We start from the raw sequence: 24,278 nt of genomic DNA, 5'->3' as shown, positions 1-24,278 counted from the left end.
GAGGAGGAGAAAAGAGGAGGAGAAGAGCGTGTTGCTGGAGTTCCTGGAGACAGAGGCTATCAGGGAGGAGGAACGCTTTCAGGCCACACAGGAGACCACCAAACGCTTCCTAGAACTCTTTGAGGAACTAGTAAAGAAAAGCTGAGATTTCTTTCACCGTCAATTATATATAAATCTTTTGTATATAGTTATGTTTTATTAAAAAATGAAAATGTATTGTACAGTTTATAGTAGTGGTTCTCAATCTAGGGTACAAGGGCCCCCCGGGGTCCTTGAGGGGGTTCCCCAGCTAAATAACTGATAGTTCGCTACCAAATGGATCCTTACAGGTCTGTAACTCTGACTCTCATAGAGTTATGAGGACTAATGCATTCCAAACTGGTCCTTGAAATTAAAGTTTGAGAATCACTGGTTTATTGTGTTGTAAACTGAAGCTTCTTCACATACTAGGCTGTAGTAGAAAACCTCTAAACAAATTGAACCAAGCAAAGGTTTTAAAACATACAAGATGAATACGCCACATTGCCTTACTGGCATCAGAGGTGGACTCAACCATTTTGGGACATCATACAAAAGTTGATGAGAAAGTAGTTATTGTTTCTCAGTTGGAATAACCACTTGCAGTTCTACCCATCTATGTATGACTCTCTGGAAACTCGGAACACGTTTAACCCATTTAAGGGGGAAACATCAGTATCATTCTGACGTCCTTGGGGGTGGGGGGGATAATTTTAACCATCATTATACTTTGGCTCTATCAGGGCAATTATTTACAGAAAATATTCCAAAGAAGGCACATTGTTGCACCGCTGCACTGTACATGAAGAGCTGCATTTAATTGTTTAACAACTGAGGCTTGTACACCAGGAGGTGGCAGCATAGTCAAAGTGGCTCAGCCAAGATGTGAAGTGTAGTTGATTAAGTTTACTTAATGATAATAATAATAAAGGAAAGAATGGTAGGCTGTAAAGACATTTATTACAACTAAAATACATGTATATCATGTATGTATCATAACAAAAGCACAAGTGAGGACAGTCAAACAGCACACAACTAACAACATACAAAACCAGTGTGAGATACCATAGTGCATGTTTAGTCACAAACAAATGATTGAGAGTGCAAAGAGTGCAAACACTATTAATTTAAAACAAAAAATAAATTGTTCAAATTTCAATTATGGTTTAAGAAAATAAGGAAGCACTATTTAAATGTCTGATTTGAAAATGTATGCCTTATCATGTGCTTAACAAAAAATATATTTGAAACAAATTTAAATAAAACGTACTAGAACAAACTTTCTGAAACTTCTGTTGTCTAGGGCTGACTGTTTTCAAAAGTCACTCAGCTGCTACTATAACATTACAAGTAACACAGTCACGCAGAAATAACACTAAGCATTATAAAAAAAGTAAAAGCGTATTTTGAAGTCCGCTGACCTGAAAAAAAAAATACTCTTATTTTGAAGTCGACTGACTGGAAGTCAAGGGTTGATGTTTGTCTAACTTGACGCGTGAGGGACGGAGTGCTGGATGTTCTCATACTAACTGCGACCTGACAGTCGCATTCATCAAACCATGTTACACAGTAGGGTTCAGACTTTCAACTAACTGTATACCGTACATAAACAATAGCTGTACCTTTAAAAAATAACACTACAAAGATCGCTGCAAAAGGCCTCAAAACAATCAACACATGTACAGTATGTATCTGTTGCAGTTAAATCCTTCATGTTAATAAATAACACAATTAAACAAATGTAGTGTTACAGAAATTAAGAACAAAGTACCGTAGTTTGTTCAGTAGTTAAAACATTTTGGGGTGAACTATCCCTTAAATGGTTGTGAATTACACATTTGAAATAAGGCACTTGCATGGGAAGCCACATCCCAGTATGACTCAGCCATTTTCAACAGTCTGAATTTCAAGTACACCCAGTCTGATTTACATTAGACACGGACCCACCCATCAAATATTTTATCTCTGGGACGCCAAGCTACAGTAATACAACAGTATGAGAGTAAAGTAGTGAGGCATGGTTTGTTCTCGGCTGCAAGTGCAGTGTCACAGGATAGTGTGTTGATGCAGGCAGCATTGATGCAGGCAGTCTTTTATAGGCTGACAGCAATCAACAACGACACGATTAGGCTACTTAACTCTCTGTTGCAGCTGACAACAAGCCAGACCCCACTGCCACAAGGTCCAAGGTATCATTTCAGGGAGAGATAGGGGGTGGCAAAAAAAATAACTTACCATAGCCCCATTTCTAAAATTGCAAAAGTAGTGGATCTACAAGCTCTTAACGAATTTGTTTGGCAGCGAAAAGAGAAAATGTTTGAAAGTGTTTGCCTAACAATGACATTCCAAATAGCCACGCTGAAAGCAACAAGGATATGCATAAAATAACTGAATTTAAGGTTAAATGATAACACCAGGTGACCTAAACAAGGTGGTCCCGTTTAAAAAAGATCATATGATGAAACAGAGATACGTTACAATAAAGAAGTGCTATGGTGGGTCAGCCATCCCTCTGCCTCTGCACACCCATCAAATGTGTCAGGATGACAGAAGGTAATGGGTCATCCATGCATGCGTGGTCCAAAGTAAACACAGCCCGACCTTTGGTATCTTTGGTCCTTTCCAGAGATCTCTAAGATAAATCAATGAACACAACCATCATCAAAATAAATCTCAATGTCTATTAAGCATGTTTTCTTTTGGCCAAACAGGCAACAGCATATCATTGACAAAAATAAATAACAAATATATTCCTTACAAATGAATCCATGCTCCATGCTTACTTGAAAATGGTTTACATGATCAGGTCTCTCTTTCTTCTTCGTCTTCTTCTTGTCTGTGGCTCTCGTCAGCTAGATCTTTAGTTGTTTTGGACTGACGGTGAGGCATCTGAAACGTCACTTCTTCACTCCTGGTTTAGGAATCATGTCAGAGAAATACTTCAGATACCTTTTTTTTTGCATTATTACGAATACCTGAATCTAAAATGAAAATAATACATGTAATATATACTGTATAATATGTACTGATAGTTACCAGGGGAATTTTCCAAATCTATGCTTGTAGTACAAGAGGGCAAGACCAACAGCAACAGTAACAGCAATGATGCCAAGAATGAATAAAGTCATGCAGGTCACACAGCCTCCTAAAGAACAGAAGACAGAGATAAAAATACATACTGTATGACACAAAAGGACATCATGGGAACATCACATCTTGGACTTGCTACATTTCTGACCTTGTAATTCCTCATGAGCCTGTATGAGGTCTGCACTGCAGTAACGTATTTTGACTATTTTCATGTTAGTTTGATGTTTGTTTCAGAAATGATGTGATGTGATGTGTGTATATTGTATATACAGTACATGTAATGTATGCAGGTTAGTAAATAAACCAAGCCTCCTCACTGAGGGAGGTATCCAAAGCATTCATTGGCTCTAGCTCAGGTGTCTCTCTCAATTCAATTTCAATTCAATTCAAAGGGCTTTATTGGCATGAGAAAACATACGTTTACACTGCCAAAGAAGAAGTGTACACAATACAATACGATCAATCAATACAATACAATTGAAACAAAATGTGTACAATTGAAGGGAGTAAAACAGTTTTCATGTATCGACGTTACTCAATGCAGACAGTGCAGGCCAGGAATATACACAATGCTTAGTATGCTTAGTGTTGTGTTCCATTTGATATCCTATCACAATTTGCTCTCTCTCTACATAGCTGCTGTAGTTTTTGCATTGAAATGGGGCCAGCAGGTAACCACACACTGTGTGTAAACAACAACCTGAGGGCCCCAATTATTTTGTCTCAGTCCAGTGTACCAGCACTATAGAGAAGACCACCCTCAGGGCATTTTTACAGTCACAGAGAAATCATGTGCCTTCCTCATGAGCACCAACATGATTTATGAAGCTCAACTAGTAAATCTACCAGAGCAGAGGCAGAGTTCAACAAGGGCTCCATGACCAACCACCTTCAAGACTGACAGTAATCACAACCATGACTGCAATGTAACACGACGGGTAAGAAAGATCTTATTTCCATTGCTGCTATTTCCTGTTTACGTATGACTGCTACGACACCGCCCTCTGTTTATGAGATTCCTGCTCTGACATGCAGAGTTCCTGGTCTGCTAACAGCTTGTGGGGCGTAGATTACTTTTTTCCATTCAGGGAAGCCGTGTGTCAAGGACAGATAGGTAAGTGCCTTAAGTAATTTTAAGTAGTGTTTATGTCTACAGTAGGTGTTGTGCTATTGTTTCATGACTGCAACTTACTTTGGAGACAATGATTAATTATGTTTATATTAATCTGTTTCTGTTGTTCCTCTCTTCGAGTCAGAACCTGTCAGCTATTTTAGATAGCTAACTTACAGTAGCCGAGTTCTCGTTGGGCTATTATGCTTATGGCCTTATGCTTGTTTTGTGTAGCTTGGTTCCCCTGCAAAGTCAGTCAGTCTACATACTTAGGATAGCTGTTGTAAGGAGGATATCTATGTTAATATAGTTTTAGCTCCTAAGTACGGGACTATTATAACTCTAAATCACGGTATTGATACTGTACATGTGTGTCATGCTAACGGTCAAAAATAAAAACGTATAATCAAAGATAACATTAGTTTCTGTTTATGACAGCAGTTAGGCTGTGTCTAAATTATGAAAACACACAGATTTGGCACAAGTTGGGTTAGGCTGTGTCTCTTTTGGGCATGGCGACTGCTCATGTGTTATTACTGTTTATTAAAACATAATGAAATGAAAACATAATGAAATGAAATATGTTTTTCAAACTTTTAGGGCATAATGAGGTCATACTTAATACATACGAAAACAAATTGAAAACAAAATTATAAATCATGTTTTGTGTATTTTTAGATGCACCTAAACCTTGACCATAACTTCTGTTTTTCTCACATTGATGGACAGAGTGCAAGCAAATTTCTCACCTGTGGCATGGGACACATAGAGATAGACATGTTGTTGTCCGTAAGGGTTAGAAGCTTCACAGGCGTAGAGACCTCCCAGGTCAGAGGTGAGGCTGATGAGCTGCAGACTGCCTCCCTCTGCACTGATCCCAGACCCGGGCCATGACTGGTTCACTCTACAACAGAGACACAGCAACACTCAGGATGAGCGAATCCCACACAGAAAATAACAAAGTGTCATGTCCATCCATCCATCTTCAACCGCTTATTCGGGGTCGGGTTGTGGAGTCAGCAGTTTCAGCAGAGAGCTCCAGCCTTCTCCTTCCTGAGAAACATTAGCCTCTCCCTCCTGGGGATCCCGAACCACATAAACCGTCTCCCTTCCGAGTGAAGGAGCAGCAGCTCTACTCCGAGTCTCTCTCTGGTAACTGAACTTCCCACCCTATCTCTAAGGGCCACCCACCCGCTTGAGAGAATTCTTTTTGTCCGCTTGTATTATACCTTATTCTTTCGATCATGACCCACACTTCATGAGGTTAGGTAAGAGTAGGCGTCATGTTTTGAAATAAAATGCTTGATAAAATGGACAACAGCCATGTTTTGGAGAAAACCCTGTATCGAGTAGCCACTAGCCACACTATTCCAAAAATATATTTCCAGGATTCAAATGTAGTATTTTGGTCCAATGACATTCACTGTGTATTTGCGTTTGGTTACATTTATGTCAGTGAATACAAAATAAACTAAACAAGGGCTATTTCAAAATGTGTAGGGACTTAACCTTTACATTTAAACATGTTTGTTGAAACTACCTGCTCCAGGTGTACGTAGCTTTTGGACTGGAGTCAGACATACATTCAACCACATCTTTGGATGCTTCATGGATGTTCACTGACAGAGGTGCATCTGCAAGAAAGAAGATGAAATGGACATGCTATAAAAGACATTGAATTACCTGTCTCTGATCTCTTTTGGAAAACAAGGACTGCAGATTGAGACAACATGAACTTTGTTCCGCTATTCAGTGGTATAGTATGGTTCAACAAGGACTTCACACAATGCACAACAGGAGAGAATTATTAACCTGCACATGGGAATACCATACCGTTATTGTGACTCCCTGTTGTTACAAATATGAAAGTGTATAAGCTGTTAGGGCAAGGTTAGTCTTGCGAGGCCAGACTGTTGCCTCCGCGATTTGGGCAAATGCTCCCTGCATACAGTCTGGCAAACCGGAATAGAAATGATGAGTGCGAGATAAAGCGGATGTGACGCAACCGCTCCCTTGGTGCAGTAGCAATAACATGTCCTACTGGAAGCGTTAAGTCTCCTTTCAATATTTTTGGGGGCTTTATTTCGTCTTTCTCTGGTGTTGTTGGTGTTACTTCCATGTTGTTTTCAAACGTTTTCTTAAACTATACACCCATAACAAGAATAGGCCGCTCGAATGACTTTGTCTGAGCTATTGTGTTTCTGTTAAGTTTCCAATGGGACTACCAGGGGAATACAGTTCAGTGCAGCACTGGCTACTTCCGATACTCGCCGTTCAGGAGCTGCCGTTCCAGACTCTATATAGCATTCGGAGATTGTGGAATAGTTGTCTGGCTACGCGAGACTAGGGCAAGGTATAACTCACAGTGGACCTCAATGGTGAAGGGCAGGGTTTCTTCTGTCGCCAGGGCTTGTTGCTTGACCACGCACTGGACGAGGAGGTGGTTGATATTTCTGGTTGGTACGCCGACCAGATGGCTTACTGTGGTGGTGGTGCCGTTGGCATGTTGGGTGGCGTTGGTGGCAACTCTCAAATCTTGAGAGGACCCAGTGTCCCAGGTCACATCTGCTGGGGGTTTGGCACCAGACGCTATGCAGCTCGCATATGTGACCAAATCCTCCCTCTCAACAGGAGCCGGAACTACAACATTCAGGGTGGTAACTGGAGGGACTAATAAGAGAGTAGCACAAACAAGTAGACAGATAAGCCACAACAACTGACTCCCCAATGCTTAGTTGCATATCTTATTTGATCAAAAAGGAAAACATTTAAAAAAAAAATATTATTTCATTACATGATTTTGCAACCCATTTATTCACCCAGTGCCAATTGCCTAAAGTAAACTAATCCTGGGCACTACTCCCTCTGCCAACCTGGGGAGAGCCCCGAACTGAACTCATGTTTCCTACAAAGCACGAGGAGTGAGCAGGCCGCTTCTTATCACCTGACAGGGGGGGTAGGACCTAGCTCGTGGAAGGAACGCATTTTTCCATTATTCCGACATTATCCCCTCCATCAGGCGTCCGACTGACCAAGGGGAGACAGTATAGAAAGCAGGATTACTGAATGTTTTTGTGAGGGTAACTACCCTAGGGAACACAGGGAGATCATGCAACTCCACACAGAAAGGCCCATTCGCCAAATCCACCTAGGGTATAAGCACTGATGCCGTGGAGGAAAGAACACGCCCAGTGTCCCCGGTGGTAATCGAACCAGGGACCTTCTGTGAGTTGACAGTGCTACTGACTGCGCCACTGTGCACCATGCAAACAAAACATTATGTTGCTAAATAAAACGTAACATAGCCATGAGTTATCTCCATCATACAATAGCGTCTTCTCCATTATTCCATACACTACAATATAAAAAGGTATATTTTACCAAGCACAGTTAAAGGTATGTCTGTCCTGTATGATCCACTTGGGAAGAGAGTGAAGATGCAGGTGTAGACTCCTTCATCCAACAGCGTGACATTAGATAAATGGATAGATCCATTGTTTTCTTTTAAGCTCCCGATGAACTTGAATCTACTGTCGTGATCGTCGACGAGCTCTGGGCCGTATTCAGGAGAAACGGTGAAGAAGTCATGAACTTTGGTGTTGTTTCTGGTTGTCTTCTTCCAGAAAACCTGAGCTATTTCTTCACTTGCAGGTTTGTCGGTCAATGTGCAGGAAAAGGAGACGTCTTGTCCCTGTACTGCTGTTTGTTTTCCTCCAATCACCTTGATATCTGGACAACACAATTTACAATTACAATTTAGGTCACTTCATCATAGACAAATAGCAGAAGATAAAACGTTCCTCCTAATGCCGAATGACATGCATCCTACATTTCTGATACAGAATAACAGCAGTTAGTGAGCAGTTGACACAGTAGAAACTTTATTTCATGAGAAATCCTTGATTTCATGTGAAATCTTAACTCTAACCCCAGTAAAACTAAACCTAACCCTAAATCGGACTAATGGGACGTCGGACTATCGAGATTTTGCCCCTAACCCCAACTGGAGTACTGGGGATTTGAAACATCGAACTATAGAGATCTTGCCACGTTTCAGGGCTAATATAGCGGCCATGATAACCGATGACATCAGAGGTTCAAACAAAGGTTCAGCTCCTTTTCGTCTCTCGGGGCCCAGCCAAAAACAATATTTTGATGTCTTCATTTGTCATAAGATGGTGGTTTATTGTGCCAGGTCCTGTGATACATAAGGGCAGTCTGAATTAAACAAGTCCTCAGGCTCAACAACGGCCTCGGGTAAAGAACTGGCTAACCCTGAAACATGCGTCCACCTCAACCTTGTTTGGAGCGGGGTAGGTAATTTGCCAAAGCAGGCTAAACAAACGCTCAGATTTAAAAAATAAAGTGCGTCCCCAAAGGCCCAAGTGTGTCAGAATACGCGCCGCTCAATCAGAATTACGTGCCGCTTCCGTATTGTTTAATAAAAAGCATTTTAATCAGACGATTTCAGTTTCCTTGTATTTTCTGGAATTCCCCATGCCCATCAACCCATTTGCCCGTGTGTCCGAGGACTTTTAGTGCAGCTCAGCACGTTTAACCGCTAGATGGGGATAATGGGCACGGGGAGCACTAGCTCGAGCTAGGGGAGCGCGGGAGCACCGGGAAATACAAGGAATAACAGAGACGATCGGATAAAAATGCTTTCAATTAAACAATACGGAATCGGCACGTAATTCCAGTTAAGCGGCGCGTTTTCTGACACACATGAGCCTTGGGGAAGCACTTTATTTTTGAAATCTGAGCGTTTGTTTAGCCTGCCGTGACAAATTGGCTAGCACGCTCCAAATAATTTTGAGGTCAATGAGGTGCACACCGTCATATGTTTTCAGGTCTAGGCAAAGACCAATAATGTTAGTAATAAAGAATAGAAACGTACTCTGAACTCTGTTGCTCATCCACATCAACAGCCAAAGCAGCAGTTTCAAGTTTCTCCACGACATTTCTTTGTTAGAACATCGTTAGCGACTATCCAGAGCGACTATAATAACAATGGAAGCGTGATGTCCTGATGTTCCTAGCCTGGCCTGGTATCCTCAGAGTTATCCATCCTAGCAGCAATAGTACTTCCGGTAGAATCCGGTTAGACTACAAAATTACGTCACTCGTGACTTCTGAAAAGCACTACGGAAATCTGCACGTCGAAGAGTCTATGGACAGGAGCAGGCCCTAGGCCTAGACCGTTTGTCAGCCTTCTGATTGGTCCCTGAGACTCCCTGACTGGCCAACCAGAAAAAACATTCACTTTTTGCTATCGGGGGTGGAGTTTGTGCAGTGGAAAATGTTGCTTCAGCCTTTCAAAAACTGTCCGCAGTGCGCGACACGGAGATCGGCCGGTACGGTGATAGCGACGGCAAGCGTCAAGCGATCTCGCTCATCATAACGAATAAGCTTCAACAAACTAGTTCACATGTACCTTATCAATGGTCTAAGAGTCACGATTGGGTACATATAATTTAAATGGGCAGAATTACGAAAAGCCAGCCTATTATGTGAGGAGAAACATTCTCTCTGTCCTCTTCCTAGTACCCAAGATGCAATGCGCTTCTCTTTCTATCTCTGATCCAGAGGATTAAACTAATTAAAACATTTATTTTTCGGGGGAAAACTACTGTTTTGCTATGTAATTACTGTACCCTTTTCTTCCCTTTTTATTAATATCACGTAGATGTGTTTTTTGTGGTACTTTATATAGCTGTAATGAGGCTATGAAGGGAAAAAAAATCGCATCCACTACCACTATAAAAGAATCTGCAAAGAGGATTCTGTCCCACTGGGATTAAACAAATTAAAACATATATTTTCGGGTAAATCCCCTGTTTTGCAATGTAACTACTGTACCTTTGTCTTCCCTTTTTATTAATATCACCTAGGTGTTTTTCCTTTGGTACTTTATATAGCTGTAATGAGGCTATGAAGGGGAAAAAAATCCCATCCACTTCCACTATAAAAACAATCTGCCCAGGGTTAATGTCCCATCATAGTAACAGGGCAGAATGGGGCGGGATTTGCAAAAGGGTTTATTGATTGATTAATTTGCACACGATTTGCACATTAAAGGGCTGTCCATCACTATTTCTCATTTAAAACTTTTAACTCAACCTGATTGAGCCACCTCTACCATTTGGTTGAGGTGTGTTATGGCATTGGCCAAAAATATCCACTTTTTTAAAAATACTTTATTAAGTCAGTCGACATATCAATCACTGTTCATATACATGCATTGTTTTTCCTTTTGTATACGTGTCATGTCATGTCCTGTTACGGACATCCTGACCCATCTTTTTTTCTTTTTTTTACAACACGTGAAACCCACCCCCCACACAACAACAAAACAAACTACCACACAAAGACCAAATAAATCTGGCCCTGATATGCAGTCTTTGCCATATGTCATAACAAACGGGAAAAAAAACACATAAAACAAAATAAAGAGGCTTTTTTGTTTGATGTTTGTGTCTAAAATACTTTTGGTTTGAACAAAAATATAAATAAAATGGTTATGTGGGCATGTTATCCTTATTTAAAAGATAAGAGGCCCACCTTTTTTCAAATAGACCTACGTTTTCCTTACCATTAATTTTATATGTCACCTTCTCCATAGAGTACATGTCCTCCATTTTTTCCAACCATTTATCCACCCTGGGAGGTTCCAAACTTTTCCAACCCCTTGATATTTGTTTGAGTGCTGTAATTCTCAAAATCCAAAAGAGATATAAATCTCTGCTCTGCAGACTTTGGGGAAGTGTTCCCAGAAGTATATTGTGGTTTTGTAAATTTAAAACTCTCCCAAATATTTGTTCTATTATTTGTGATTGGTCTTCATTGACATCTCACAGGTTACAACATTGGTTGAATTTTGTATACAAAGCCTTACTTGGTGAGCTTCCTTTTTACATTTCCTCCAAATTTGTACTGGTCAAGAATGGGCTAAATCTCAGATCAAATGCCTGGTTACGCTGTGTAGTACCTGCATTTTCATCTGAGGGAGGCAAAAAAAGCCTCTCCTTTTTTGGCCCCTGGTCATGGAATGACCTTCAGTCCAGACTCAAATTGGCTGTGTTTATTCCTTTGAGAAGTTTTAAGAGAATCACTCTAGACAGATCTACAAACGCTTGCACTTGTTCAGACCTGTAATTAATTTGCTCTGTGATCTCTTCCTTTGGGTACATTCATTGGGCATACTGTGCGTGTACTGCTACCTGTGAATTGTAAACTAGTTTAGTATTTAGTGTACATTTTGTATTTTTGGAGTTCTTAGGTATCTGTTTGTGTATCATGGATGTTCTATTTTTTGTTGTGATGTCTTGTATGTAAGCAAGGATTGTGTAATTTTTTATTTCTGCCTCTTGGCCAGGTCACACTCGAAAAAGAGATCATGTCTCAATGTGTTTTTATCTGCTTAAATAAAGGTTAAATAAAATAAAAAAAAATCACTCTTGACCAGAAAGTTTGTATTTTGGGACATGTGAAAAACATATGGGTGTGATCCGCATAGCTCTCCCCACATTCCCTCCAGCACCCTGAGTTTGAGTGGTAGGCCTACTTAGATATTGACAGAGGTGTTTGGAAGTACCTTATATTGATTTTCCAGGCATATTCCTGCCAAAAAGGGGATCTTAAGAAATTAAAAATGTCTTTGAAACTCTGATTCCACTCATTCCCATTTATGGTAATTCTCAGTTCTTTATCCCACTTATCCTTAATGTAGACTAAATCTTCAGATTTGATTTCCTGAAATATTTGATAAAGTTGTCCAATTGTATTTCTATAATCATTTCTTTGATTTTATTATATATCTCAGGAGAGGGTGAAGGTTTCCAAGAGTTCTGATTTTAAGGCGGTCTTTTAGGTAGCTCCTCACTTGCAAATATCGATGAAAGTTATTTCTAGGAATTCCATAATTTTGATCTACTAAATATTCAAAAGAGACCACCTCTTCTTCCTTGTACATTTGATAGAATCTTGTGAGACCTTTCCCTTCCCATATCCTAAAGACTTGATCCATAGTATTCGGAGTGAAATCTGAGTCACGTGACATTTCTCTCAAACAAGTCATTTCTTGTTCTTTTTACTTATTTTACATATTGTTTTCCAAATTTTAAATGTATTGTGTATAGAGTGGTTGAATGTTTTAATCTGTGCTTTATTAAAAGCTGTAAATATCAAAGTACTAAGTGATCCAACCGATTTAGTTTCCATGAGCTTCCATTTAGGGTTAATTTTATTATTCGTCCACATCAATATAGATTTAATCTGTGCTGCATAGTAGTAATAGGTTAGATTAGGTAATGCCAGACCACCTCTGTCTTTGTTTTGTTGCAGTGTTTTAAGTTTAACCCTTGGCTTCTTTGCGTCCCATACAAACTTTCTCATCAGACCCTCCCAGACATGAAAACATGTAGGTGATATATACAATGGCAGGTTTTGAAATAAAAATAGGAAGCGTGGTAGAACGTTCATTTTAATAATCTTAATTATTTCCAAAAGGGATGAGGGTATTATTCTCCATCTACTGAAGTCTTGTTTTACGGCATTTTCCAGTGGCCCATAGTTACAGTGATATAGTTCGTCTAAATTATTAGGTATGGTTACTCCCAGATATTTAACCTTTTTCTGATCCCATTTGATATTAAACTGTTTTTTAAAGTCAATTTCCAGGTGACCACCCACTAACATAGCTTCTGTTTTATTTAAATTTAGCTTATAGCCTGACATTGTGCCATATTTTGTTATTTCATCTAATAGGCACGGTAGGGACTTTTGAATATCTGTAAGGTACACTATGATATCATCTGCATACATTGCCAATTTATGTTCTTCTCCCTTATAAATAACTCCCTTTATTTTATTATTTTCCCTGATATGTTCTGCTAAAGGCTCAATACACAAATTAAAAATTTGAGGTGATATCGGATCTCCTTGTTTTATTCCTCTTTTTAGGTTAAATGTCTTGGATAGCATCCCATTTACTCTCACTCTTGCATTTGGTTCTTTGTACATTCCTTCCATTAACTTAATAAATGTTTTATGAAAACCAAACTTCTCGCATACTCCAAATTAGAAAGACCAAGAGACTCGGTCAAAAGCCTTTTCGGCGTCTAAAGTTAATGTCAACATCTGTTGTTTCGTTACTACTGTTTCATCTATAATGTTAAGAGTGCGCCTCACATTATCACTTAAAAGACGATCCTTAACAAAACCTGTTTGATTGGGAGTATCTCTGATAGTCTTTTGGCTATAATTGAGGTGAATATCTTTTGATCTACATTTAAAAGCGATATCGGTCTATAAGATGAACAGTTTGTCGGGTCCTTTCCTTCTTTTGGTATAACAGTAATAATTGCTGAGTTCCAGGTTTCTGGCCACTTTCCCGTTTGTAATATAGCGTTGAAAACTCTACATAGAATAGGTAGCAGTAGCACCAAAGATCTAAAACACTTATAGAATTCATTAGTGAACCCATCACTTCCAGGGCTTTTCCCAGTTTTGCTTTTCTGTATAACCTTTGTAATTTCTGCCTCTGTTATTGGCTTAACTAAATCTTTATTTTGTTTATCAGTTACTATAGGAAGGTTTAAAGGTATTAGATACTCTTTAATTGTTTGTTTACTTACATCTAATAATTCTAATGACTAATGATTTCTTGTATTTCAATTTTGTCTAAGGCTTTTTTTGCTGCCTTCAGTTGTTCCTGTGTTTCTTTATTCAAATTTCTTTCATGCTGTTCCTGTAATATTTTATTTTATTTTTCAGCGTTTCTTTTTCTCTTTTCTTCTTTTTTTGGGACGAATATGCTATTATTTCCCCTCTTATTGTTGCTTTTGCAGCTTCCCATAGAATAATAGATGTTACTTCCTCATTGTCATTTATCTCAAAATAAGACTTCACACTTCGTTCTATTTTTGCCTTAAAACATTGATCATCCAGCAGGGAATTATTTAACCTCCATAGGGTTTCTCCTTGTTCCCTTTCCAAATTTAACTCCATTATGACTGGTAAAATATCCACTTAAGGGTGCTGTGACTCCACACACCATGCTTTGCAAGTCACATGGCACAGTGGAAGTCAGACACAACAAACCCACTCCTGACAGCTGGGCTCTGTTTGGCAGGAATTTCAAAGATAGGATGATTTATTGTCTCCACCAGCCGAAGGCATGGGAAAAAGTATGTTTTCCCTTCCATCCGTCCGTCTGTGCGTCCTCGCAGTTTGTTACCACCTAATCTCAGTCGCCGTTGGCCCGGTCACTGCCAAAATGAGCACACACACTCCCTGGATGCCAAATCAGAACCTCTGACCCACATTTTTCAAATGGGCCTGTTCTAGCGCCACCATGAGGCCGATGTTCGCAAAACACATTTTGACATGGATCTGTCCGATTTTGCATATTCCATCCTGATTGGCTAAGATTGGCTTCCAAAGTTTGTAGGATTGAGCCCTTTTGAACAAAATGCCTCAAATCACAAACGCAAAGTGCAATTATCATGAAATCGCACACACACATTCCCACTAGGCCGAGGAAGAAATGCCACGTCAAAATGTTCAAATCAGCCCCATGGTGGCGCTATAACAGGCCAATTTGTGTTTTTACCTATAACTCCACCGATCAGTGTCAAACTTTGTACACGCACTCCCTAGAGGCCAAGGAAAAACCTTTTCACTGCATTTTTCACATCAGCCTTTTATAGCGTCACCTTTGGGCCGACCTATGTAAAACACATTTTTGGATATTAATCCTTCAGATTTTCTCCAATAATAACAAATCAGTACACAGTATCTCTATAGTCATGTGATCAAGTCTGATCCGTCTGATATTTCATATCCCATCTTGATTGGCTAATATTAGCTTCCAAAGTTTGCAGGATTGCTCCGTTTTTGAACAAAATGCCTCAAATCATCAACGCAGCTTGCGATTACCGTGAAATTTGCCACACATATTCCCACTATGTCAAGGAACAAATGTCTGTTGATGGTAAAAGACTAGTGTCTAATCAACAATACAGTTACCTGTTCACCTGATCAACACTAATTATCAAAGTTCAACATATTCTCTAAAGTTAGTTACCCATCTGTTTTGTCACTAATATGTCAAGAAAATTAAACAATAGTTTTGAACCTGGCTTTATCCAATCTTCAGATTTATGTCCCCTAAATACATGCAAATTAGGCATTATTTGTGCATATGATGCCCAATTTGCATATTTAAACATATCATTTCAGAAAACTTGCAATACAAAAAATCTTTGTTTTAATGTAAGTAATCAACTGGAGAAGTTTCATTGTTATAGCTATCAGTTAAGTTTTGAGCACTGGTTGAGCCGCTGCTGTTTCGATATGTCCGTGGGTGGGTGGCTGGCTGGCTGACTGTGTGTATCTGTAGCCTGCAGTACCTCTTATGACCACACACACACACGGGGGGGGGGGGGGGGGGATTGGGAAAATAGTCAAAAGTAGCCGATCGGACATGTGACCTGACGGTCGCTTATCTCCCGATTAGGGAGTCTTACTGGTGGTATAATGTGTGCCAACGGTGACACAATTGTAGTCCTAGAGCGGCCATATTTTGGGTCAAACACAGGTGTTTCAATTGTTTGATTGCCATAGAACTAATACTACTACTCCAATCAGAACACCTGTGTAAGGCTGTGTTTGACCCAAAATATGTCCGCTCTTGGACTACAATTGGCACACCCTATAGTGTGGTTCAACAAGGACTTCACACAATACACAACAGGAGAGAATTATTAACCTGCACATGGGAAAAGATACCATATTGTTATTGTGACTGTTGTTACAAATATGAAGGTGTATAAGCTGCTAGGGCAAGGTATAACTCACAGTGGACCTCAATGGTGAAGGGCAGGGTTTCTTCTGTTGCCAGGGCTTGTTGCTTGACTACGCACTGGACGAGGAGGTAGTTGATATTTCTGGTTGGTACGCCGACCAGGTGGCTTACTGTGGTGGTGGTGCCGTTGGCATGTTGGGTGGCATTGGTGGCAACTCTCAAATCTTGAGAGGACCCAGTGTCCCAGGTCACATCTGCTGGGGGTTTGGCACCAGAAGCTATGCAGCTCGCATATGTGACCAAATCCTCCCTCTCAACAGGAGCCGGAACTACAACATTCAGGCTGGTAACCGGAGGGACTATTAAGAGAGAAACAAGTAGGAACATAAGCTGCATCAACTGACTAACCAATGCTTAGTTGCATACCTGGGGAGAGCCCCAAACTGAACTCATGTTTCCTACAAAGCACGAGGAGTGAGCAGGCCGCTTCTTGTCACCTGACAGGGGGGGAGTTTCCCCGGTAGGACCTAGCGAGTAGAAGGAACACATTATTCCAACCAGTTCCTTTCCAGTGACATCAGAGGTTCAAACAAAGGTTCAGCTCCTTTTCGTCTCTCGGGGCCCAGGGGCTTGAAAAAAACAATATTTTGATGTCTTAATTTGTCATAAGATGGTGGTTTATTGTGCCAGGTCCTGTGATACATAAGGGCAGTCTGAATTAAACATGTCCTCAGGCTCAACAACCGCCTCGGGTAAAGAACTGGCTAACCCTGAAACATGCGTCCACCTCAACCTTGTTTGGAGCGGGGTAGGCAATTTGCCAAAGCAGGCTAAACAAACGCTCAGATTTAAAAAATAAAGTGATTCCCCAAAGGCCCAAGTGTGTCAGAATATGCGACGCTCAAACAGAATTACGTGACGCTTCCGTATTGTTTAATAAAAAGCATTTTAATCAGACGATATCAGTTTCCTTGTATTTTCTGGAATTCCCCATGGTCAGAATACGGTGCGTATTCTGACACACATGACCCTTGGGGAAGCACTTTATTTTTGAAATCTGAGCGTTGAGTTGAGGTGCACACCGTCATATGTTTTCAGGGCTAGGCAAAGACCAATAATGTTAGTAATAAAGAATAGAAACGTACTCTGAACTGTGTTGTTCATCCACATCAACAGCCAAAGCAGCAGTTTCAAGTTTCTCCACGACATTTCTTTGTTAGAACACCGTTGCAGAAAGAATGAATATCCAGAGCGACTATTAACAACAATGAAAGCGTGATGTCAGCCTGTTTTCCCTAGCCTGGCCTGGGATCAGTAGGCGTATGTTCCGCTAGTAACTTGGTGTGCTAGCAGCAATAAGACTTCCGGTGACGTACGTCCGGTTAGACTACAAAATGACGGAAATCTGCGCGTCGGAAAGTCGGAACTCTCCGAAGAAAAGTTTGGTTTCGGAGAGTCTATGGACAGGAAAAGCCCATAAGCTGTTTCCCTGTTGCAAGTGGAATATCCCTTTAATTTATAAAATACAACACACCCTTGCACCGTCTACCCTAGCCTAACCTTAAAGTAAATAACTTTTATTGTAACACGGTTTAGTTTTTTTGTTCTTTTGTTTACAAGTGCTTTTCTGATGAATACTGTATCTACTGCATAGTACTGTGTTCTATCCATCTGTCATTCAATGTTATATGAGTTAAAGAGAAGGATCTCAATGGAAATAAGCCTTGCCTTTTAGTTCTTTTTAGTTGACCTTGTCAGTGAACTGTACTGTCATGAAACTGTATTTTCCTATGTTTTATGTATGTACCGGTATGTGCATGTGAGAGTATGTTTTTATGGTATTTATGTACGTGCATGTGCATGTGCACGTGCACGTGTAGTGTATATATTATGTATTGTACTCATATTTACTTACTGTTACTTATTATGCGTGGCTGTATGTACAGTATACAGTATACTGTACATAAACCTTGCACTCATTGGTTTTATTGTCTCCACCAGCCGAAGGCATGGGGAGAGTATGTTTTCCCCTTCGTCCGTCCGTGTGTCCGTCCGTGCGTGCGTGCGTCCGTCCGTGCGTGCGTGCGTGCGTGCGTCCTCGCAGTTTGTGTGCACCTAATCTCAGTCGCTGTTGGCCCGGTCGCTGCCAAAGTGAGCACACACATTCCCTGGATGCCAATCTAGAACCTCTGCCCTAAATATTTCAAATGGGCCTTTTCTAGCGCCACCTAGTGGCCGATGTTTGCAAAACACATTTCTGTGCACTACTCTTACAGATTTTGTCCAAAAATCCTACAAATCGGTAAGCAGTATCTCGACAGTCATGTGATCGACACGGATCTGTCGGATTTTGCATATTCCATCCTGATTGGCTAAGATTGGCTTCCAAAGTTTGTAGGATTGAGCCGTTTTGAACAAAATGCCTCAAATCACAAACACAAAGTGCAATCATCATAAAATCGCACACACACGTTCCCACTAGGCCGAGGAAGAAATGCCACTTAATTATTTTTGAATCAGTCTCATGGTGGCGCTATAACAGGCTGATTTGTGGTTTTACCTATAACTCCAACGATCAGTTTCAAACTTTGTAAGCGCACTCCCTAGAGGCTAAGGATAAACCTTTGCCCTGCATTTTTCACATCAGCCTTTTATAGCGCCACCTTTGGGCCGACTTATGTAAAACACATTTTTGGATATTACTCCTTCAGATTTTCTCCAAAAATCACGCAAATCGGTGCACAGTATCTCTATAGTCATGTGATCACGTCTGATCCGTCTGATATTTCATATTCCATCCTGATTGGCTAATATTGGCTTCCAAAGTTTGCAGGATTGCTCAGTTTTTGAACAAAATGCCTCAAATCATCAACGCAGCTTGCGATTACCGTGAAATTTGCCACACATATTCACACTAGGTCAAGGAACAAATGCTACCTTTTTCACATTGGCCTGTTATAGCGCCACCAGCAGGTAGACTTTAGCAAAACACATTTTTGGAACACAATGCTTCAAATCATGCATGCAGTGTCCGATTGCCATGAAAGCTCTAAGGTGAAGAACATATGCCACCCTTTTTACATTGGCCTATTATACAGTAGCACCACCAGGACGCACGGCCTGGTGGAGACCTGTGCTCGGAAGAGCACTGCTTCTAGTTATTTATATTTTTACTGTTCTATTTTTATGTGCAGCATTTTGGGACATTGATAACATATCATTTATTTTATTCATTGAGAGGATCACCAGAGTTAGTGCCACTGTTATCAATAAGGTTATGTATAATACAATACCTGCCACAAACAGAGAATTAAACTACAGTTTTCTTGTATAGAACTGATGAACATTTGAGTTTGTCTGTTAACTATATACAGTACATACTGTACGTACCTATCCTGCATCTTGGCTGTAGAACCTTACTTCAGCATTGCATAAAGCAGACCACATCCCTGGAACATCTCCTGCTGCTCCTCTAACAATGTTCTTCCTCCGTGGTCCATGGAAATCACCAGAAGGAAAAAGAAAAAAAAAACATTAAGTTATGATTCAGCAACCTATATGTAGAAGATCACTGCAGAGATTCAACAATGCAGTGGTGGTTTATTTGTTCAATCAAAATCAAATGTATACAAATCCAGCTATTGTATTAGAAGGTTCAGGCGTTTCCAACAGGAAATCTGAAATCTAGATTAAATCCTCAGATTGCAAAGACATGCAGCAGACGGGAAACACATGTTCTGGCAAGGCATACAGTAGGCTACAGTTAGGAATGTGCACATTGACAAATGCGATAAGAAGGCCTGGTCTCCCTATGTTGAGCTGCTTTACCACAACTGGTTGGACAACCTCTTATACTCAACGTCTCCTTTCCATCAGACAGGACCAGGCCTAGAATTTCATCGTTTTAGGGGCACGGCCATTTGGCCTTTGGTGGTGTCAATCATTTTAGGGCACAAAGGCCAAATGCTAGGGCAGGAAGGCCATCAAATAAAACAAGTTTAGTCCATTGAAAGAATTAATTGAATTTAAGGGTGAAGGATGATTTTGAAATGTAGACTATCTGAAGTGAAAAGAATCTCAGCCCTGCACAAATCAAATAGTTAGTAAGTACGAAAGCTGAGAGGGAAGGCATAGATGGAGAAAATAACCCATTTTCCAAAATTGCTTTAAAAGTCAAGTGTAATTATTCATTTGCTTAAAAACCTGGGCTCTTTATTAGACTGTTAATCAGTGTTAATAGAGCTGCTTGATGTAATTTACACATCCTACCTGGTTCCTGTTTTTTCCCCCCATTCTGAATTCCCATAGACTTTTATCATATTGCGTCATATAAGAACTGTGTTCCAAACACAAACAAATGATCTCAGCGGTTTGACTCATATGGATATGAAGAAACAACTGATGGTGAGAAAACGCTACTGTTACTGTCGCCAAATTAGTTACATAGGGTTAAACCTTCCCTAAACCTTTTTGACATTTTTAACCATTTTATTTTTTTGAATATTTCAAATAGCTGATCTACAAGCTCATAACGTTTCGATCGCAAGTATTTTAAAATGTTCTTCAAAATAGTAAAAAGAAAAAAGGCAAAGAAGTTTATAGCGATAAGGGGTAAGAAATGGATAAAGATCTAGCTGAGAATCTCAACAAAAGACACCGTTGTCTACATGACAAGAAAGAGACACTGGTGTCTACACATTGACAAGAACGAGACAGAGGAGAAAGTGGTACAGTGACTACAGTCAGCTGGGGCATTAAGGCCACTGTTGCCTCAGGTCATGCCATTGTTTTGAGGGGCACAAGGCCAAACTGAGGGGCAACGGCAGCCATGGCCTTCATGGCCTCCCTGAAATTCCTGCCCTGGACAGGACTATTTGGTTACTCTTCTTAGAAGATCAAACTGATTATTATATTTGTATAAAACATATTTCCCTAGATTATGAAATACACTGTCTCACTTAAAATGCCATTTACCACATTATAAAGCATTTATGTAGTTAAGTCATGAGTTAAATCCAGAGAGGTCTGCTTTTAATGGCTCTATAGATTCTATACAATACATAGATTATATACAATACATAAGCATTCTGTTTTTCTAACTTTCTTTCTAACATTCATATTTTTCATATTTCATATTTCTTTCTTATGTTTTGAGGGTAAACACATTTTATACCAAACCAAGCATCACATCATGCTTTGAGGTCATAACTAGGCTACATGTGTGGAAAATTTACAGATTATATAGAGCAAAATGCAAATATTATAAGCACAAACCTGATAATGAATATAGGTGGCATAGTGGCCCAGGCACCTTTGATAGCCTGACAGCCTGTTGTGGGTTCGAGTCCCATTCCCGAGGACCTTTGCTGCGTGTCTGTCTCCCTCTCCCTCTTTCCTGTCCATCTTCACTTGAAAAGCTATCTATCAATATAAGGCAGAAAAGCCAAAAAACAATTCATTAAAAAAGAAAGAAATAATAGGCTTCAGCTGTATCTGTTGTTGTTCACACAACCTCTTGCGTGGCATTGTCTTCACCACAGCCACACTGAAGATATTGCACAAGTTGGCCACACCTTCAGTGTCATATGAGGCTAAAGTCAACTGTGGCAGTAGGCCTCATACAGCAGCCTGCATACCAATGCTCTATTTTAGTGTCTGCCCCCTGCTGTCGAAGCATGTAATATGTGGCCACATCTCCACTACTGTATATTTGTATGTCTGTCTGTCATTTAATGTCTCAATGAAAGGACCGCAATGTAAACAAGCCATAGTGCTGTGACTTGTTTACTTTGGGGTCCTTTCATTGACACACATACAAAAATACAATGCAACACTGATAAATATATTATTTGTAAACAACAACACCTTCTTATTCCCCTATGAGATACATTAATCCATCACACAGAAATAAGTCAGGAGAGTGATACAGAGTGAGAATGGAATGTTTACTGGAGGGAGAATTCAAGACAAAGGTACAACAGAATAATCAATGGTTCGTGCTCTCTCTGACAAATGATGTTTTGACATGAGTATAAGTATGGTCATTTGGTCAGTCAGTAGATGACGTTTCAACAGTTCATAGGATGTTTCTTGTCCACAAATCACAAGACAAAGAGTCCATATACAGTAGGTTCCTGGGGGAAGAGATGTCCTTGCTGTCTGGATGACACCAGATGTCCCAGGCTGAGCCTTAGAAACCAAAACAATTCTCATTGTTCCATGGCAGTAGATAAGGCCTCAATTATGGCAGGACACAGTCACTGTGTCTTAGGGTCAGGTGGTCAGTTGGTCATCAATATGTATTGATAAAAAGATGATATGAACCATAACAAAATACCTATCAAACACATCATAATAACAGTCAGGAATCAGAAATGTACTAATTCAAATACACAGTTCTGTGTGTGTGTGTGTGTGTGTGTGTGTGTGTGTGTGTGTGTGTGTGTGTGTGTGTGTGTGTGTGTGTGTGTAGGGGGGGGGGGGGGTCTAGGCTTTGACTCAAGTGTATCTGTAGTGTAGATACTAGTTTAAAAGAGTTTTGGTGTGACGCACTCGGGAATCGTGTGCTTGCAGTTACGTTATACAGTTTCATTTATATTAATTTATTAGTAAATATTTATTTTTCTACTGCCTTGAATGGGTAAATACAAAAATTAAAAATGTCCCAAATATGGAGATATCTGAAGTCATAGATGTCTGACGTCATAGACCACATGAGACTGACATGGAAGCCAAATGGAAAAATGCAGATTCAACCAGTATGTCCTTATATGGGCATTCCAAGATATGGGCTTAATATTGATGACATCAGGGATCTCCATGTATGGGCATAAAAAGGGACAAAGTAGCAATATCCTTACTACTAATTGACGTTGAGACCCATGGGGTCCCGAGTCAGCATGTCACAGCTGGTCTCACAGGACATGGTTGGTTCGACAGACTCCAACTTTCGCACACGGATAGCTCAACATTTTTCCTACGTTTTAAGCTACTTCCCCTGCCCCCTACTTGCACGATGTACAGTTGTACAATACAACATTCTTCAGTAGAACCGCCGATCGAACCAATATGCCCATAAAAGGGGACAAGGAACTGAGAGATACAGAAATCTCCATATATGGGCATATAGAGAGATCTCCATATATGGGCACATATGCGATTTATGTCACACTGACACGCATGGACGGATCAGTCCAACTGATGCCATCAGGGATCTCCATATATGGGCACATATGCGATTTACATCACACTGACACGCATGGACTTAGTCTTACTAATGCCATCAGGGATCTCCATATATGGGCATAAAAGCTACAAATACTGACAGATACTGACATGCAGTCTTTTGTACAGTTGTACGAAACTGATGCTGACCTTCAAAGCAGCCAAAGGTATGGCGCCTCCATACATCCAAAACCTGATCAACCCCTACAACCCCACCCGTTCACTCAGATCAGCCAACACAGGGATGCAAACAGAACCCTCGCTAAAAACCCCAGGACAAAAATCCACTCGTCCTAGAGACAGTTTGCCCTCCTGGCCCCCAAACTGTGGAATAAACTCCCTGTCGCGCTTAGAACAACAGACTCACTCCCTGGCTTCTGCCACGGACTGAAGACTCACCTCTTCAGACTCCACCTAGACCCATAGTAGTCTGGGATCACTTCACTTTTCGGGCTTGTAACCGGTCTGGAGCGGAAACCACAAAACGTCATGTTGTAGTACTCAAAGGACTACAATTTGCCGGAAAGATCCAACCGGATTCAGTTTTAACACAAAATATTCCCTTGCACTCAAGGACATACTTTTAGGGCCTACCTAATAAACTACTTGATGCGGAGTAGTTTTGCTTTTGAAAAAATCGTTTGGTATATGCATCTTTTAGTCCAACTGTTAGCGACTGGCAAGACTACACTAGGCTACTCGAGCATTTTAATAGGGATTGGGGAAACAAATGGGGGGTAACCAAATCAAAGCGACGCCGCTTCTTCTAGTGGTTTCCCCGCTTTAGGCGGAAACCAACCGGTCCGTTGTGAACGAACACCAGGCTTTCTCTCAGAAAGCCTGGTGGGCGAGGTTAGGGTTAGACCCATATCACTACGGTAACACTCCCCTTCCCTCAGTGACCACCAATGACCATACATGAAGCTAGATAGCATTTTTAAATTTAAATTTTATTTTATAGGGTTTTTAGAAGTTTTTCTTTTTACTAATTAGGTATGTGGTCTACCTTTGTTATTGCTTTTCTAGATT

General features: G+C 40.4%; 1 protein-coding gene across 2 annotated transcripts; it reads right to left on the bottom strand.

The window, feature by feature from the left end:
• Window positions 1-967: 967 nt before the first annotated feature.
• LOC308296968 (nectin-4-like) lies at window positions 968-18,187 on the bottom strand. Of its 2 annotated transcripts, XM_080740337.1 has the most exons (9): window positions 16,523-18,187; window positions 16,079-16,384; window positions 7,601-7,948; window positions 6,584-6,889; window positions 5,760-5,853; window positions 4,969-5,123; window positions 3,055-3,163; window positions 2,802-2,929; window positions 968-2,650 (listed from the first exon to the last, which is right to left on the bottom strand). In XM_080740337.1, exons 1-8 carry the CDS (start codon window positions 16,572-16,574, stop codon window positions 2,821-2,823), a joined length of 1,479 nt encoding a protein of 492 aa, XP_080596463.1. In that variant the 5' UTR covers window positions 16,575-18,187; the 3' UTR covers window positions 968-2,650; window positions 2,802-2,820. The 2 variants fall into 2 exon arrangements, with proteins under 2 accessions (XP_080596463.1, XP_080596464.1); XM_080740338.1 differs by lacking the exons at window positions 16,079-16,384; window positions 16,523-18,187 and adding an exon at window positions 9,117-9,653.
• Between the last annotated feature and the right edge of the window lie 6,091 nt (window positions 18,188-24,278).

Source organism: Nannobrachium achirus, assembly GCF_963921795.1.
Source record: "Nannobrachium achirus genome assembly, chromosome: 13".
Classification (NCBI taxonomy): domain Eukaryota; kingdom Metazoa; phylum Chordata; class Actinopteri; order Myctophiformes; family Myctophidae; genus Nannobrachium; species Nannobrachium achirus.
This window is presented reverse-complemented; position numbering and strand designations above follow the sequence as displayed.

Excerpts from the sequence above, each read along its gene's own strand:
- LOC308296968 (XM_080740337.1), bottom strand. The coding sequence starts at position 16,574 with ATGTGTTCCTTCTACTCGCTAGGTCCTACCGGGGAAACTCCCCCCCTG. Across the intron at positions 5,854-6,583 it reads CTTCACCATTGAGGTCCACT|ATGCACCTCTGTCAGTGAAC; the intron begins GTGAGTTATACC and ends TCTTTCTTGCAG. Across the intron at positions 3,164-4,968 it reads CTATGTGTCCCATGCCACAG|GAGGCTGTGTGACCTGCATG; the intron begins GTGAGAAATTTG and ends TCTGTTCTTTAG.